Source organism: Phaseolus vulgaris, chromosome 4, assembly GCF_000499845.2.
Source record: "Phaseolus vulgaris cultivar G19833 chromosome 4, P. vulgaris v2.0, whole genome shotgun sequence".
Taxonomy (NCBI): Eukaryota; Viridiplantae; Streptophyta; class Magnoliopsida; order Fabales; family Fabaceae; genus Phaseolus; species Phaseolus vulgaris.
Window position 1 is genome coordinate 7,632,198 of NC_023756.2, and position 18,379 is coordinate 7,650,576.

Genomic DNA, 18,379 nt, shown 5'->3' on the forward strand with positions numbered 1-18,379 from the left:
GATGGGAATAGAGAAATAGGGTTTTAATATTTTAGGATTTAATAAAGGATACAAATGTAATTTCATTTTAAGTAATGGAGGTGCAGTAAGGAGACATTGGGGTGCTGGGAGAATTTTCCTTCATAAACGTGTATTTAACATATGCCAAAAATAAAAAAAAAATGGTAGCAAAAACCTAAGGACTGTTTCTTCCTGCACCCCTACATTTTCCTTCAAGGCACCCCACAATTTTTTAAATCTCAAAATTGACCTTCACCTTTTATTTGAAATCGGGATTTGGGAGTGTGCTATGGATTCATCAATCCAGAAGTGAATCATATTATTTTTTGGATGAGGGGTGTTCCAGAAACAAAGTTTGCATAAATTGTTGATTTTTCTAGATTTCTGAATCCGGAAGCCTAATTTCTATTACGGATTGGTGGATCCAGAATGATTTTTTTTCAGTTATGATTTAGGGTTTAGGGTTTAGAGATTATCGAAAGTACCAATCTGGGAGATTACTGGACGCACCAATCCGAAATTTTACCGGAAGTGCCAATCCGAAAATTTACCGGATTTTATAATCCGAAATACAAAAAAATAAATGTAAAATTTTTATATAGGGACAGTTTTGTCTTTACACCACATTTTGGGGGTGCAGAAAGAAAAATGTTGGGGTGCAGGAAGAAACTGCCACACCTAAGAAGGCATGCGAGTAAGGCCCAAAAGCCCAGAGCGATTCTCGTGGCTGCAACATTAGAAGCGTGTGTCTCTCAAAAGCTTCTCTTCTTCTTTCTTCTTCGCTTTCTCTATATTCCTCGTTAGATCCTCAGTTCCCATTCCAGAGCTTCTGTTTCGTAAGTCCCTTTCTCTTCATTTCCCATTTTTTTTTCTTAATTTTTTTTTCGTTTTTAAATGTTCAGCAATCACCGAGAACTCAGATCTGTGACCCACTTCTTAATTACGGGTTTTACAATTTTCATCTCCGTGTATGTATTTGCACGTGCAACAATTTGTTATCTATTTTCTTTCTATTACTTCCCATTTGGGTGCACGAAGCTTCGTTTTCTGGATTGAACAAAGGTTCCTGGTTTTATGTTGTTGCAGACAAATCATATGCCCTATTCAGATTTCATTTGAATGTGTTGGTTGGTCATGTGGGTTTATGATGTTGCTCTTTTTTTTCTGCTTATGTGACTATCTATTTTTGTGTTTGTTTTATTCTCTAGACCTTAATTTGTATTTACTTGCATATTTGTTGCTGAAATTGCCTGAAAATACACGAGTTAAATAATGCACTTTTTAGGTAATGCTTTTTTTCCCGCTTAAACAAAAAGCTCTATACTTTCAGTTGTTTGAAATCAGCACTGAGGGATTATGCCAATTAAACTGTAAAACTTATTGTGTATTAATTCTTCACGATGTTTTAAAATTATTCTCTCTTTCGGCGTGTGCATACTTGTCCTTTGTCTTATGTTGTTTTCTACTTTCTTGATCTTGTAGTCAATGTTTTTCATCAGGAATTAGACTATATGGTATAGAGAAGGTAAGGTTTTGCTTGGATAAACTTTTCTATGGACAGTTTTACTTTAAGAAAATAAGAAGGTAAAATGAATTAGGATCTTTCTGGTAAACATCTTTAGAAACACTTATAGTAGAAGAAAATAAGAAGAAAAAATAAAAGAAGTATTCTCCATGAGCTACTACATCCTAGAAGCTCTATCTATCTATATATATATATATATATATTTCATTTTTCTTCTTATTTTTCTTCCTCTACTAGAGTTTTTGAAAAATATGATCCAAATAGACCTTTAAACTTCTATCACATGTTAAAGGTTAAGATATGCCCTTGGGTCTGTTTGAGCAAACTTCTCCTTAAGAACTTCTAAAAGATTAAAATAAAAAGAAAACAAATGAAATTAGCTTCTCCACATGTTTTTAACTAATGCACAAGTAATAAAATAAAAATTTAGAGAAACTATAGCTTCTACAAATTATCCTATTTATAAGCTAGTCTTAACTTATGGAGCAGTTCATTTCATTTTTTCTTCTTGTTTTTCTATTGTAGAAGTTCTTATAGAGAAGTTTTGTCCAAAACAGACCCATCTAAGATTTCTGATTTAACTTCTGCAGAAGTTGATTTCTTATGTTATTAAAGTTTATCCAAACTGAGAAAAAGTGTTCTTCTTGGGAGATCGTCTCACTATAATCTAAACTATAAAATTTGCTAGCATTTTTTCTGGCAAATTTTCATTTTTAGGTTTAGTCTTCTTATTCTTCATTGCAGAAACAGTTGATAACATTTACTCTTATCTTATTTGCTCTTTTTGGTGATGCTTTCTTTGTCAGTGTACCCTTATCCATATTTGTAGAATTTTATCTATTATACTTGGTTGGAGGTATTTAGTTACTTTCTGTAATTTTTATATGAATGGATTGCAGTCTGAACTAAGATGGCTGGAGGTGTTATTCGGCAGTTATGGAGGAGGAAACTCCAATCTTGTTCTTCTGTAAGCATGACCCCTCTCTTTTTTGATAAGATTATTTTGTTTTGGAATATTTATTTTTCGGGACCTTGAACATGGTACATAAAATACAGACCGTTAGACCATAAATAAATAAAATAAAATTGGTGAACAAATTTGAAGCTTTGAGAACATTAGTTTTTCTGGAAGATGTTAGAGCTGATAATTTATCTGTACTTAAAATTGCTATTTGACAAATACTGTTTTCTGTTTCAGTAATGTGACAATAATGTTAAAAATGATTATCTATATTATCATACCATTGCTGCTAATATGTAAAAGATTTATCAATTTCTTTTAAGAGTCATAGATAGTATATAAACTTCACTCTAGCTTTATTACACATACAAAATGTTTGTTGTTGAAAAACTTGCAGATCTTTATAATTGAGGGAATTTGAAAATGGACAAAGATAAATTTTAATAATAATAAAAAACTCTTGCAATGTGCTAATGATATGCAGCATCAACAATGAACAAGCCAAGTAGAGTTGGTATATTCTATCAAAATTTATTTTAATGCTAATTCATTGTAATTAAGTGTTTTTTTTTATAATGCTGACTATGTTCCATTTGATCCTTTTCTTTTTCTTAATTAAGCCTCTATTACCTTCTTTTCTTGTCACCAAACTGCCATATATGATTATGAGTTTTTGGAATGTGTCACACAATTTTTTAGTTAGTTATATTTATTTCAATTGCTATATTTTTTTGAGTGTTAACATAAACCCATGGGGTTTTGTGACTCAACTTGAAAATGGTGAGTATTACCTCATAAAAATAAGGTAAAAGTGATATTCATAATGTTTATTAAAAATTTCACCAACTATGGTTGTGTTACTAAAATTACCTTAGTCCATGTCTTCTCACCTCCGATAGCTTTCAGTTTATGTATGCAGTGTGTTAAGTTTTAACATCTATTGAAAAGAACCGAAAAACAGCCGTGCAGATGAAAGAATAACACAGTCACAATCAGATCTTAAGTTTTAAACAGAACTTGAATTTGATTTCTCTATCTTGTTGTGCAAAACCGTCTATTTTACAAATGTTGCAACTTGATGAATTTTATGTTCGCAGACATTGTCACTGCATAAGGCAATGGGTTTATGTCTTAATATACTGGCTTTGCAATTCTGCACTCAACAGAAACAAAACTCTGTTTAGAGTCTGAGCTGTGAATGATTTGCTGAAAAAAAGATGAGGAAGAGAGTTTCTGTCAATTTGTATGATGGAGCCCTCCAAATCTTATGTTTTGTATTTTCTTTAGCTTCAAAATTGCGTGTAATGTGTAGTGACTTATGATAACTCAAATCATAATATTTTTTACTAGAATCACTGACTCACTTTCTTATTTTTGATTATAAGTGAATTTGCATGAATCTATATTTTCCTTTTTTCCTAAAAAGAAAGGAATATCTGAAAATATATTTGTTTCCTTCTGAATCTTTAATGAAATCAAGAAACAGATGTATAACCTCATTGGCATAAAAGTGGTTCTCAAGCACACTCTCTTGACCTGATTTTCTCTGAAATATTCTCTTCCATTCCAAGGATTTAATACTCAGTCTACAACATCTCAGTTGTGATGGAAACCACAACCATGATAGCCCTGGAACTATAACTCCACTATATGATCTTGAGTTCATTACTACAATTACAGTTTAAAACCTTTCTCTTTACCTAGTCCTACAGTGTTGTGTATTAGCTTGATCCTTGTGTCTGCACAATTTTGTCCATCCCCTTTATTCTTGTAAATGGGTATCAAATTGTTCCTTGTCTTATTAAACATTTTCTTCAATTACATTGTATTGTTGAATGATTTACTAAGCTATGTTATACCTTCCTCCCTAAACACTTCAAATTTCAAAAAGAATATTAGTTGGTCCAATTGACATACCATTCTCCATTTTTCTTTACTTAACATTCTTGAATTCTATGTTAAATCTAATTTGTTCGTTAGTGTTCAAAACCTCTTAACAGGACTGCTGAGTCTTTGGGCCCAAATAGCCAATTCAAATTAATGGGAACTATCTTGCATTATAGACTTATAGTCATTATTTGACATGTAAGAAAGAGTGAAAGACCATTTTGCAAACTAGCATGGTGGAAATTTGGAGTGCAAACATCTCTCCTATTTGAAATGAGACTAACATCTTTCTAACTCATGTTTGACATGTGTCAGACACTTCTCATTGGAGTCCAATTAAAATTCTATTTTTTGTTAGCTTGGGCTCTTTAGTTAACACCTCCCATATAGTTTGGACACTTAAATCGATACCTCAGTATGAAGGACCATATACTAGTTAAAAAATATTTGGTTCTTATAGAAAAGTGAACTAATAAAATATTAAAACTAATGCATCCTAGTTTTTCTTTTATAAGACTATTTATCATAGAAAAAAATGTAAAACATGGGAAGTTGGTTTGAAAAGGTGAATATATCTTTCTTGAAAGATATAATTTCATCATATCTTGGGATATTTTGCAATGACAGTTTTGTATATAGTAAAATGATGTCTCATAATATTCTCTATTGAGGTTCATCTCTTTATTTATCTCTATCTCTGTCTATGTGTGTGTGTATAGCATGGAAGTGTTTTTGATGTGATTGGCATCCATGTCAGCTTGTGGCTTATATTGTGCATGTCATAAATATTTTGATGTCAATATAACATTGTGCATGTCATAAATATTTTGATGTCAATATAACATTGTGCATCCCATATAACAATCCAATTGTGTCATTTGCTAATAGCTAATTTACATTCATTGTAGAGTTCTTTTACGTCACCCATTATCACAAAGAAAGATGGTGCCAACTCTACTGGCAGCAACTCCTTACGAGCACTAGCATTAGTAGGAGCTGGTGTCACGGGGATTTTAAGTTTTTCAACAACAGCATTAGCTGATGAAGCCGAGCATGGCCTGGCATGTCCCAGCTATCCATGGCCTCACAAGGGCATTCTCAGTTCATATGATCATGCTTCGTGAGTCTGACCTGAAATTTCCCTTTCTATTTTTCTTGCTCAACATTATGATTTGTCAAGTTAGCTAGCGACTTTGTACAGTCAAACTAGTCCCTGTTGCATTTTAAAGGTGAATTATAGGTACTTGTTAATTATAGGTGCATTTTTTCCCCTTTTTTGTCATATTGCTCTTATGTTCAGTTTTATCACCCTTGGATCAGTCATTCAGTCCTCCTTGCTTTAGAATTTAATACTTTAACAAGGTATCTCACAGGGTTTAAATTCTGTTTGTGCATTTGCTGAATAGTAATGTTATCATTAATTAATTTATCTTAAGAATATCATGCAATGATTGTTAGAATGTAGTTTTATTTAAGGACATTTTTCTGTTCCAGGATTCATAATATTGTGAACTACATTCTGCTCTATGCAATCATTTGCTGGAATCAATATTCTACGTGAATGCTATATAACTATTTATACTAATAGAGGTATTACTATATTTAACTGATTTTTTGAATGTGTAGGATTCGTCGTGGTCATCAGGTTTATCAAGAAGTCTGTGCTTCATGTCATTCTATGTCTTTGATATCATACCGTGATTTGGTTGGTGTCGCTTATACAGAAGAAGAGGTAAAGGCTATGGCAGCGGAGATTGAGGTGGTTGATGGCCCTAATGATGAGGGTGAGATGTTTACGCGCCCTGGTAAACTCAGTGATCGCTTTCCTCAGCCATATGCAAATGAAGCTGCCGCAAGGTTTGCTAATGGTGGAGCCTATCCCCCAGATCTTAGTCTCGTCACCAAAGTAATGACTGTAGTCTGTTAGTAACATCTTTAGATTTTCTATTGCTTTTATATCAGAAATAATTTTACCTTTGGTATTTTAGGCTCGACACAATGGTCAGAACTATGTGTTTTCACTTTTGACTGGCTATCGCGACCCTCCTGCTGGTGTTTCAGTAAGTTCTTCTCAAAACCTTCTTTTTAAGGAATAATAAACTATGATATTTGGATCATTAATATAACTTCGCTCATTCTTCTACGGAAGTTGTCAAGTATAGAAGTTGGTGGTCCAAATCCAAAGTAATGTTTGTTTTTCCCTCTAATTTCCTTTCTTAACCAATGAATAAAAATATGCATACATGGTGGGTCAGGGGGTTGTTAAAGAGGCTTCAACAATGTATATGAATTTTTTGCTCATAATTTTCTTGCTTAATTTAATGTAAGGCCATTCCTCTTGGTGAAACAGAGTTCTTCTCAATGTTTAACATAGAATGATTATCATGTGTATACGTATATAGCATCGATGTTCTTTGTATTTATATGTGACTCCAGTTGCCGGTCTTGCTTTTATATCCAATATTAATAATGGGTGAACTTCATTATACTTTTTCTTAAAGGAATTTTTTTTGAATAACATTATCTTTCTAAATAATAATGTAGATTAGAGAAGGACTGCACTACAATCCTTACTTTCCCGGTGGGGCCATTGCTATGCCTAAAATGCTTAATGATGGTGCTGTTGAATATGAAGATGGTACCCCTTCTACAGAATCTCAGGTTCTTTAGTTTGTTGAGGATTGGTTTCAGTAAAAATCTTATGACCTAGATTATCTATGAACATGGGAAGAACTAAGATAAATATTTTCTTTGGTTATGTTTTACTGCAGATGGGTAAAGATATAGTATCATTCCTGACCTGGGCAGCCGAACCCGAAATGGAGGAAAGAAAACTGGTTTGTTGCCTGTATTATCATTTTTATCTTGGATCAATAAAGAAAATACCTTGTCTTTCTAAGCACATTGCTACCATATGCAGATGGGATTTAAATGGATATTTGTGCTATCACTTGCATTACTTCAAGCCGCCTACTACCGCCGCCTGCGGTGGTCAGTTCTAAAGTCTCGCAAGCTGGTTCTTGATGTTGTCAACTAGCTGCTTTCAAGTTTCATTTTTTCACATCAGGAAAGATTATTGTTGGCAATAATTTGTCAGATGCTTAAAGTTGTCTCATCATGTCAAATTCGTTGATGGAGTAACCTAAAGCATGTTCTATTTTTGTTTGAGATAGAAATAAAGCTCCTCCATGTACTACATATAGTTACTTTCACTTTTTCTCCCTTCTGTGACCTATGTATTGTTACATTGTCCAGGGAACCCCTATACTTCTATTTTTTTCTCAATCTGGATCCATATGGTAATTGACCTATGATTGGGGTTTATTTTGGGTATCTTATATTGAACAGAGACTAGGCCCACATGTTCCTTTTCGAAGTTGGAAACATGCTTCAATTTTACTTCATTGCAATCTTATGATACTTGAGGTTCAGTATTTAAGGACACGTTTGTTTAGCAACGTGGTTCTACAGAGTTTGTAAACTATAATCCATTTCGAAGTATGTAAGAAATAAAATTTAACTTTTAGTTGTTCTACTCGTTTTTGTGATTTTCTGTCCAACACAGTTACCATCTTCAACAATCCATGGCCTATGAAACAAGAATACATGAAATTCTAAGGCAAATTATAATCAGAAGAATGTTTACGGAGTTTTCTTGATAACCGTGTACGCCAAAATTAATAGACCATTGGCACATTTATTAAGAATATCAATAGCGTTGGGAACGGATCTCTTACAAATTATTGGAGTCTCATTTTAAGAGTTTGATTTAATGTTGGCTGATATTTGTGTTATGGGTAGTCTCAGTGTATAGTAATTGTAAAATTGAATATATTATTTTTATAATAATTATTTTTGCAGAATGATTTTTATAGTATTTGTGAGAATAATGAATATATGATTTTAAATTTTTTAATCTTATATTTTGTTTAAATGTTTTATTGTTTTCAATTAATTATATTAATCTTTTTTTGCTTGTAGTTCTTGAAAAATTTACAGTTCTATCTAATTTTTAATTTTTTTCTTTTTCGTCATTTTCAATTGAGAACTTTTTTAAGAGTGATCACAAAAAGCTAGAAGTAGAAGTTGGAAAATTATAAAGACAGTTGTAGAGATTAAAAGTTAAATTTGGTATAATTACAAGATCCAAAACATATATATTAGGGGAAGAATTTTATATAAAATTAGATTATATAATAATGTTTTAAGAATTTTTTATGAAATTAAAAATGTTTGTGGAATCAGATATAATTATGAAATATTAATAAATTAATAAATAATGTATGAAAAAAAGGAATAAAAAGTGTTATTTACAAAATTGACTCCCTCGATTATTTTGATCGCCATCGTTTCCAGTTTATAGAACCGCTAAACTCACTTCCCATAAACTCTATAATCTCACATTAGATTAAACAATGTCAGATTTTTTCTAGTGTAATATATTCTAATATGAGTGGAATCATTAATAAGCATTTAAAATAAATCATGAAGTTGTCCATGTAGTTTATCATATAGGTGAGGAACTTTCTACTTGTTGGGAATCTCTCCTTAATTTAATGAGACTATAATTTAATGAAACCATGATCAATAAATCTTGATAATTGATACCATGATCAATGAATCTTGATAATTGATCCATTGAATATATTCAATGATGGTTATTCTAAAGTCTTGGAATTATATCTTTCTTGAAGACTATGAAGTCCAACTTGAAAGTTGAAGATAGTATTTTTAAGATATCTTGAAAATGTGATAAACATTAATTATCCACTATCTCTTTATGAAGAAATTTTTCTTTTATTTTCTATATAAAGGAAACTTGTGAGGAAGAGAAATGCAAGTAAGGGAGAAGAGCAAAATAGAGAGAAATGAGAGAATAGATATCCACCATAGTGTGAGATTAGAAATCCTAGTGAGATGATAGAGAAACATTGTATTACATCCTTATTGGGTGAGATTGAGTGTTATCCTTATAGGGTGAGACAAATAAATATTGTAATCTTACTTTCATAGTGGAGAATTTTTCTGGACTAGGTTTTGTGGGTTTTTATTTCTCAAGTTGAGAAGGTTTTCTCACGTTAAAAATTATCGTTGTCATTATTCTATTTTGCTTTATTTTTTATTATTTGCTTATTGCTCCCACAAGTGTCCATTTTTGTATCCACACCAAAGAGGGAGAATTAGTTTTGATTTTCCCAACAGTGGTATTAAAGCTTGGTTCTGATACAAGATGGAAGGAATGTCAATTGACACAAATGATATTAAGAAGCGAGGAAGAGGTGAAACCCGAGGGAGAATTGAATCTCGTGGAAGAAACAAAAGTAATGCCAAAGGCCGTTCTCAATCTCGCACAAGAACAACAATATGTTATTATTGTAGTAAAGAAGTTCATAAGAGATCTGAATGCAGATTTATGAAGAGAGACCAGAAAGCCGAAACTGTCCATCCAAACTTAGTTGATCCAAAGAAGAAGGACTGTACTCCAACTACAACTGTCGTCGTTGACGATGATGTTTTTCTTATTGGAGAAGACAATTACCTACATGTTGCATATGGTGATTTCTCTTTGATTGTTGACTTTGGTGCCTCTTTCCATGTAAGTTCACATGAAGATTTCTTTTCAAATTATAAGAAAGGTTATTATGGCACTGTGAAAATGGAAAACCTTGTTACAAGCAAGATTGTAGGTATTGGTTATATCATGTTACTAAAAGACACAAGAAACAAGCTTGTATTGAAGGAAGTGAGGAATGTTCTAGAAATGTGTCTCAACCTTATCTCAACAGGTAAGTTGGATGATGATGATTTTCTAAGCCACTTTGGCAATGGAAAGTTGAAACTAGCAAAAGGGAACTTAGTCATTGCCATAGGTTCAAAGGAAGGATTCCTTTACATTATGCAAGGAAGAATTTGTTCTGGAGAAGCAAATGTTGCTACGGACTCCAAAGATCTTTGGCACAGACGATTGGGGCATATGATTGAGAAAACACTCTAGATGCTCGCCAAAAATCACTTACAAGGTATAAAGGATCAAATCTTAGAATCCTGTACTGATTGCATTTAAGGTAAACAATGTAGAGTCAATTTTCAGAGATCATGCAGCCTCTCACGAAGATAGGAGGTACTTGAACTTATGCATACAAATGTCTGTGCACCATTTGAAAAATCTCTTGGTGGAGCCTACTACTTTGTAACATTTATTGACGATCACTAAAGAAGAGTATGGTGTACTTGATAAAAACCAAAGATTAGGTATTGTCAGCATTTAAAGAATTCCATGCTCTAGTGGAGCGTGAGATTAGGAAAAAGCTTAAAAGTCTGAAAGCAAACAATGGTGAAGAGTACCATGGTCCTTTTGAAGCATATTGCAAGATGTATGACATCAGAATGATGAAGACACCACCAAAGACTCCTCAACTGAATGGAGTAGCTGAAAGAATGAATCATACTATTGAAGAGAAAGTCAGATGCATGTTACAAGGTGCTAACCTCCACAATTCTTTATAGGGTGAACTAATAAAGACCACAGTTGATCTCATAAATCTGACACCTTCAAAACCTCTAGATGGAAAGATTTAAGAGGAAGTGTGGTACAAGAAGATGACACCTTTCAACCATTTGAGAGTATTTGGATGCAAAGCCTTTGTTCATATTCCTAAGGATGAAAGAAAAAAGCTAGATGCTAAAACCAAGGAGTGCATATACCTTGGAGGGATGAATTTGGATACAAATTATGGGATCCTATAAATAAGAAAATTGTTAGAAGCAAAGATGTTGTGTTCTTTGAGGAACAAACGATCAAAGATATTCAAAAGAAAAATTAGTGTAAGTCCAATGTTCGCATTGATTCAGGGGGAGAGATTCCTTAACAGATAGATCCTAATCAAATAGACCAACAGATAGATCCTGCTCACCCAGTTCTTGACCACACTGATGAAAAACTAGATCATGATCAGATAATGTTAGATCCTCAAATACAACAAGAACCTAATGTTGGGTCTATTAGTGTCTAAGTTCAAGAGGGGAGGGGTGAATTGAGCTTATAAAATTTTCGCAACAACACACAATTTTTCAGTATTCCAGAGGCAAAAAGAACAGATTGTTTTTACATGAAACAGATTGATTCTTCAGAGCAGTATTGGCACAATTTGAATTTTGTTCACTGTAAAATTGTGATCAGCAGAGAATTAGAACAGAACCAGATCAGCTTAATATTGTGAGGATGAAGGATATAGCTATGCTTAGAGATCAACCAAAATTACACAACACAAGATTTCAAGAAGTATGATCCTTTCTCAGGTTTTAATGAATGGTCAGTTTGTTCACAATTCACTTAAGCCATTATATGCAGCAACCTTGTTTATGATCAGAAAACTTTAACAAGACAGGAAGAACAATTTTCACTTAACCCAGAATTAACAGATTCAATTTAAAAAGAACAGATTTAGTTCTTGACAGAATTAAGCAAAAGATCAGAAAAGAGTGCAGGGATGAGAATGCAAGATACACACGTTTTTATACTGGTTCACTCATACAGAGCTACATCCAGTCTCACCTTACCCCAAGGTGGAATTCACTAAAAACAGTGCCAATCACTTACAAAACCAGCAGTTCTTGAACACTACAAGAACAACACACACAATGCTGAAAAACCCTATTTCAGCACACCTTGCACTCCAAGAAACCCTATCAAGGAGTGACTAACACTTACACCTTTACAAAACAGAATAAAGGAAAGATTACACCTGAAAAGAAGATGCAAGAACTCAAAACCAGTAGTTCAATTTGCTGCAGAAACTGCACCAGCACCTTCACCAAGATTCAAGGTTTCCTAGAACAAGCACACTTGAAAATCTCTTTGGAAAACCTTTCAAAAAATCTTTCAATCCTTCTTCTCACATGGAAATTGTTTGATCTCTGTCAAGAGCGTAATTCCTCAGCACTTATTCATGTGAGAGAGACTTTTCTTTATATAGAAAACAGTTTCTAACTTCTTTTCAAAAAACAGTTGAAAAGCAGTTAAGAAAACAACAGATTCAGTTTTGAACTTAACAGATTTATTTTGTAAAAACTGCCAACTCACCTTAACAGAAATAACTGTCTGAGTGGTACCTATGGAGCCCTAACTAACTTGTGAAAAACCTTTCAACTCACCAAGGAATAAACCTGTTCTTTCTCAGTGAAACAGATTAAAGTATAATGCACAGGCCAGCTCAGCTTAACTGAAATAACGAACTGAGCTTTCCCTTGGTGCCTTAACAGAAATTTAGAAAAGCCTTTTAACAGAGAAGAAATAAACAGATTCTTTCTCCATAAAACAGATTTATTTGTGTACTGTTTTAAAACTGTTAAAACCATTTTAAAAAGCTTTTCAAAAACTATTTAACGAAAGCCTTTTTAACAGAGAAGAAATAAACAGATTCTTTTTCCATAAAACAGATTTATTTGTGTACTGTTTTAAAACTGTTAAAAACATTTCAAAAGGCTTTTCAAAAACCATTTAACCACATCATGTGCTTGATCTAGACTTGGTTAGGCATCTAGGATAGGTTACACAGCAAAAGGCAATCATACACACTTACAAGCCTAATTACAAATGAATCTAAAAACCTATTACAATCTTCAAAGCACTCAAGCCATTTTCTTCATCAAACACACATCAAGTCTTGGTAGGGAAGAAGCTTCCTCCAGCTTCAACACCTAAGCCTTTGGAGCAACAAATGCAAGTTGAATTGAGACACCATGAGAGAAGAAGAATGTCATCATCAAAGTATCCTAAAGAATATTATAGTATTTGATAGATAATGGCGAACCTCAAAACTTCTCAGAGGCTATGGAGTCAATTGAGAAAGGGGAGTGGATTAAGGTCATGAAAGAAGAGATGAACTCTTTACATGAGAACCATACTTATGATCTGGTGAAGCTACCTAAAGGAAGAAAGTCCTGAAAAACAAATCGGTGTATAGGCTTAAAACTAAAGAAGGAAGCTCGAATTGTTGTGAAAGGGTGCAATCAGAAGAAAGGAGTTGATTTTGATGAGATTTTCTCACTAGTGATAAAGTACTCTTCAATAAGAGTAGCATTGGGTATAGAAGCTAGCCTAGGCCTAGAAGTTGAACAACTTGATGTAAAAACAACTTTCCTACATGAAGACATCAAAGAAGAAATCTATATGGAGAAGCTAGAAGGCTATGAAGAACTAGGCAAGGAACTGAGATATTAGAATGCAATAAAGTGGATACTGACATATTTGACGGGAACTACCAAAAGATGTTTATGTTTTGGTAATGAAGATCCTTTGTTTGGGAACTATCTTGAAAGTTGAAGATAGTATTTTTAAGATATCTTGAAAATGTGATAATCATTAATTATCCACTATCTCTTTATGAAGAAGTCTTCCTCTCATTCTCTATGTAAAGGGAACTTGTGAGGAAGAGACATGAAAGCAAGGGAGAAGAGCAACATAGAGAGAAATGAGAGAATAGATATCCACCATAGTGTGAGATTAGAAATCCTAGTGAGATGCTAAAGAAACATTGTATTCCATCATTGTTGGGTGAGATTGAGTGTTATCCTCATAGAGTGAGAGAAACAAATATTGTAATCATAATTTCATAGTGGAGACATTTTCTAGACTAGGTCCCGGGGTTTTTTATTTCTCAAGTTGAGAAGTTTTTCCCACGTTAAAAATTCTTGTTGTCATTATTCTATTTTGCTCAATTTTTTATTATTTGCTTATTGCTTCCACAAGTACCCATTTTTGTATCTACACCAAAGAGCAAAAAATAGTTCTGATTTTCCTAACACTACTATCAAGCAAGGCTATCTTTTTTTCAATTCTTCTAGTCTCCTCCAATTTTGAACTTTTCTCTTCTTATTTCTATCTTGGATTGACTTACTATTTTTTTTCCAATATAAATTTTACTATTGTGATCTTATTTTGTAACATTTATGTTTTTTTATAATTATTTTTTTTCTTTATTTCTAATATTGAATTTAAACTTTCACACTTATATATTTTTATTGAATTAAATACATGTTCAATAATCACCATTTAGTTTTATATTATTTGTTTTAATCACATAAAAATAGAAACTAAAACAAATTCACCCATTAAATCAAGTTAAAACATAAGAAAATACTTATCACTTCACTTTGGAAGTTAGGTTGAATTAGTTTTTTTTTTCTAGAATCTTCCATGAATGTTATTTTGATCTCTAAAATCATATTAAATTTAATTTCCAAGTCTTGTTTCTTACTTTTTGTTTTATTCCTTGTTTGATAATTTTAGTGGCCATTCCATTGTTAATCGGTTTAATATAGGTTCATTTATTTAATATAGATTCATTTATTTTGATCAATCAATGGTGTTGTTTTCTTATAAGCATGTTGTTTTGTTTAATAATATCGTTCATTGGTCAAATTTACCACTAGTTGTGTCTACTTCCTTATTTTGAATCATATGTTAGTATGTGTATTCTTTTCTATATGATTCACTGTTTTACTTAAATAATTGTAGTAAGTTTTTCTTAAATGAATATTAGTTTGAGATTACACTTGGTTTGATTAATTGATTGAATCCAAATATTAGAGTAAAGTGATCAATTCTTGTCTTGAATCATATCTTTATTTTGTGTTTAAGTTTGGAATAAAAAACACTAGAAAAAGAAATTTAAATTTGAATTGTCTAAATAGATTCTTACATAAAGAAAAAGAAATATAAAGATTAAAGTGTTGAAGCTAATGCGAATGTTTTGATGAATTCAATTGGGGCTTTACAAAGAAGTTTGAAGACTTAGATGTATTAATGTATTTTAGTTTTGGTTTTGCTTTTTCAAGTTATTTGATTCTTATTCACTTAAAAGAAAGTTGTTTTTAAAAGATTATTTAGAACTTATTTTGGTGAGAAGATAATTTTCACCGATTAAAAGGTATTTTAATCTATTGAAATATTTATTAATAAATTAACACAAATTTTGAAAAATTGAGTTTTATATCTTTTCTAAATCGGTAAGAGAGTTTGTACAAATTCTCTCCAACAAGATTAGTTGATCACCATGTTTATACAAATTCTCCATCTTAGTCAAGAATGGTTGTTTGTTAAATACTCTATTAACCAATAATGTTTGTCGTTCAAAGAATTCTCAGTTAAGTTGGGAATGGCTTGAGAATACTCAGTTAAGTCAAGCGTTATTGGAGTCAAGAATACTCAGTTAATCTAGGAGTGGTTAGAGTATAAAATACTTATTAAACCAAGAGTGGTTGGAGTCAAGAATACTTAAGGGGTTAGCCACAAATGGCTATGAGCATAAACAATACTCAAGGTGTTATCTAGGAGTACGACACCAAACAATACTAATATTGTACACCACAACAATGGTCTGCTTAATAGAACTTATTAAGTTGATTGAGAATTGAATGTTGTCTATGTTCCAACATAAAAAATTACCTTGTGTTTTTTCTCTTTCTTTTATCTTTATATATTGTTCTTTAATTATTGTTTATAATAACTTAGTAATGATAACCACTGTAATAATACGCTTTGAAAATGTTTTATTCAAGGTAATTAGTTAAGTCATAAACATGTGTTTGTTGTAACTATTTGACAACTTAAGCAAACAAAATCATCATCTAAACACTCACAGTTCGACGATATTTACAAAATTATTTAAAATTAAGTAACACACAAGTCAACCCTTCCCCTCTTGTGTTTCCCCCTATTTTTATTGTTGGTATTAGAGCGTAGTCTTTAAAGGGTTAAGCGTCATCTCGTGTCAAGAGGAAAAGAGACAATACAACCACCATGGCACAACTAATTTAAACCGAGGGAACATCCCTCATAAGGCCTCCAATATTCACTAGAGAGGACTATCTCTATTGAAAGGACATAATGGAAGTCTATATCAAGTCCATCCATTATAGTTTATTGTGTATCATAACCAAAGGAGACATAGAGACAAAGACTCCCAAAGAAGATTTGACTCAAGCTTAATCAAACAATATGCATTTGAATGAGAAAGCCAAGTATGTTTCATAGCCTTCGTGTAACAATCAAACTAAAAAGCTTCCAACGTAGATTGTCTAATGAGGTGATAATTCGTTTAACACAAAGAGATGATAGTATTGACAAGGCCAAATGACCCCAAGTCGTCTCCCAATGAATCCAATAACAAAGCCAGTGAAATTAGTATTCAAACTTATCTACAATAGGTGAAATTTGGCTATCACATAAAAAGGAAAGGGGGTTATGATTGTTCAGTAGGAAAATATAAAAGATAATTAAAAATAGTACAAAACATAGGTTGATTCCCAAGTTTATTCACCATGAATTCCTATATGACTTTCCTAAGACTGTCATCCTTTAACTCTTACACATATGTCAAACTTATTCAAGTAAGCGTTAATCAAATTCAATAGGATCTTATCAGTAAAACAAGCTTATACTGATGTACTTAGTATCTCACTAGTTCCAAGCGTATACTCATGAGATGTTTATCTTCTACCTCTCGAACTAAGCCAACAAGAGATTGATTAGAACTAAGCAAATTAACCAAGAAATCTAATTAAAGAAAAAAATGAATTCTCAATAAGCGTTAAAAAATTCCTTTGGTAGAAACTCGATTTCAAAAAGATGAAAAATAAAGCATAATCTGCTACAAAAAATTGAAGAACAAAACTTTATTAAACATAACCTCACAATTCAATGGAAAATAACAAGGGAATCAATCCAAACGATTTTAGCCTTCCATGTAAAGGAAAAAAAAATACCAAAAGAAAATAAAACTAGGTTTAAAGTGTGTAGTGTGGCTATGAAATACGATCCCAAAATCTCTTTTCATTCTTCCTCCAAAGTCTCTTTTATAATCTTCTTTTCTTTGCATAAAATCGGATTTGAAATCTGCCTAATGATATTGTTTTGTAACTATCAAATGTTTCCTTTGTCTCTTTCAAATTATTAAGTACATATCTTAATTCCCAACTAGTCCCAGATTTTATCCTCACTTCTCTTCTAGATATATTGTTTCCAAACTTACTGCAGATTTGCGCATTGATTGTAATTGATTTTTTTGTTGTTGTCGAGATACTGCAAAATATTATCTTGAATAATATATTCAAATGATACTTGTTAACTTTTTGACTCATTTTGCAGAGGATTTTTAATTGTAGGATTTTGAGAGAATCTTCTCGCATATGATTGAATTGATTTTTATTCTTGCTTTCCGAGAATGTAATCAAATCACCAAATTAATATCTTCCTTTTCCACAATAGAGCACCCATCAGTAGGTGTTTAAGGAAGATCGTCTGGTAGATGCTTTAATTAAATTGTTTGGTCAAATTGTCTGCTCTATAAAATTATGGAATGTCTGCCCTATGAAATATTGGATCGTCTACCCTGTGAAATACTAGATTGTCTGTTACGTTTTAAAACACAAAATTAGCACAAATAAAAATTAAGGCTCAAATTAATCCAATTAGATGAATCTCAATAAAAAATTGTGGATTTATTCAGGATTTCAACCTAAGAGTTTATGATTAGAGCTTTAAAGTGTGAGTAAAATTATGTTCATCAATGTTCTATGCTTTATATAAAGAAGAAATTAATAAAATATCCATGCTAAAATTAACCAAGAAGATATGTGACTCCTTAAAAACTTGTCATGGAAATTCTAGAGATGAGTTAGACTCAAGCTTTGACTTTAAATCAAACAAAGAGAAGTGTAATCTATGTCAAATGGTTAACATGGATGAAAAACCTGGTCATTCTTTGAATCTACTTCAGTATCTGACCCCTCATACCCATTATGACGAGGATGAGATCAATATTTCTTATAAAGAATCTTTTATAAAGTAAAATTATATTTATGAGCTTCTGATTGTATTAAATTAAGAATTTCATGTTATTCATCTTGAAGACAACAAACTTTCACGAAAAAACTGCATTAGATAAGGACATTCCAGTTTAGACTGTACCATTAGAGTTATAATCATCTATTTGGAGAATTTC

The 18,379-nt window shown here is 32.1% G+C and overlaps 1 protein-coding gene across 2 annotated transcripts; it reads left to right on the top strand.

Moving 5' to 3' along the window:
* The first annotated feature begins 700 nt into the window (after positions 1-700).
* LOC137837133 (cytochrome c1-2, heme protein, mitochondrial-like) lies at positions 701-7,908 on the top strand. 2 transcript variants are annotated; one of them, XM_068646004.1, is made up of 8 exons: positions 701-836; positions 2,425-2,492; positions 5,282-5,493; positions 6,000-6,279; positions 6,362-6,433; positions 6,918-7,034; positions 7,145-7,210; positions 7,294-7,908. In XM_068646004.1, the coding sequence occupies exons 2-8, from the start codon at positions 2,436-2,438 to the stop codon at positions 7,408-7,410; spliced, it is 921 nt and encodes a 306-aa protein (XP_068502105.1). In that variant the 5' UTR covers positions 701-836; positions 2,425-2,435; the 3' UTR covers positions 7,411-7,908. The 2 variants fall into 2 exon arrangements, with proteins under 2 accessions (XP_068502105.1, XP_068502106.1); XM_068646005.1 differs by lacking the exon at positions 701-836 and adding an exon at positions 1,483-1,525.
* Positions 7,909-18,379: the final 10,471 nt, after the last annotated feature.

Bases quoted from the DNA above. Each gene is read 5' to 3' on its own strand.
- LOC137837133 (XM_068646004.1), top strand. From the start codon at position 2,436: ATGGCTGGAGGTGTTATTCGGCAGTTATGGAGGAGGAAACTCCAATCT. The intron at 6,434-6,917 runs GTAAGTTCTTCT...ATAATAATGTAG, and splicing joins ACCCTCCTGCTGGTGTTTCA to ATTAGAGAAGGACTGCACTA. The intron at 7,211-7,293 runs GTTTGTTGCCTG...TACCATATGCAG, and splicing joins AAATGGAGGAAAGAAAACTG to ATGGGATTTAAATGGATATT.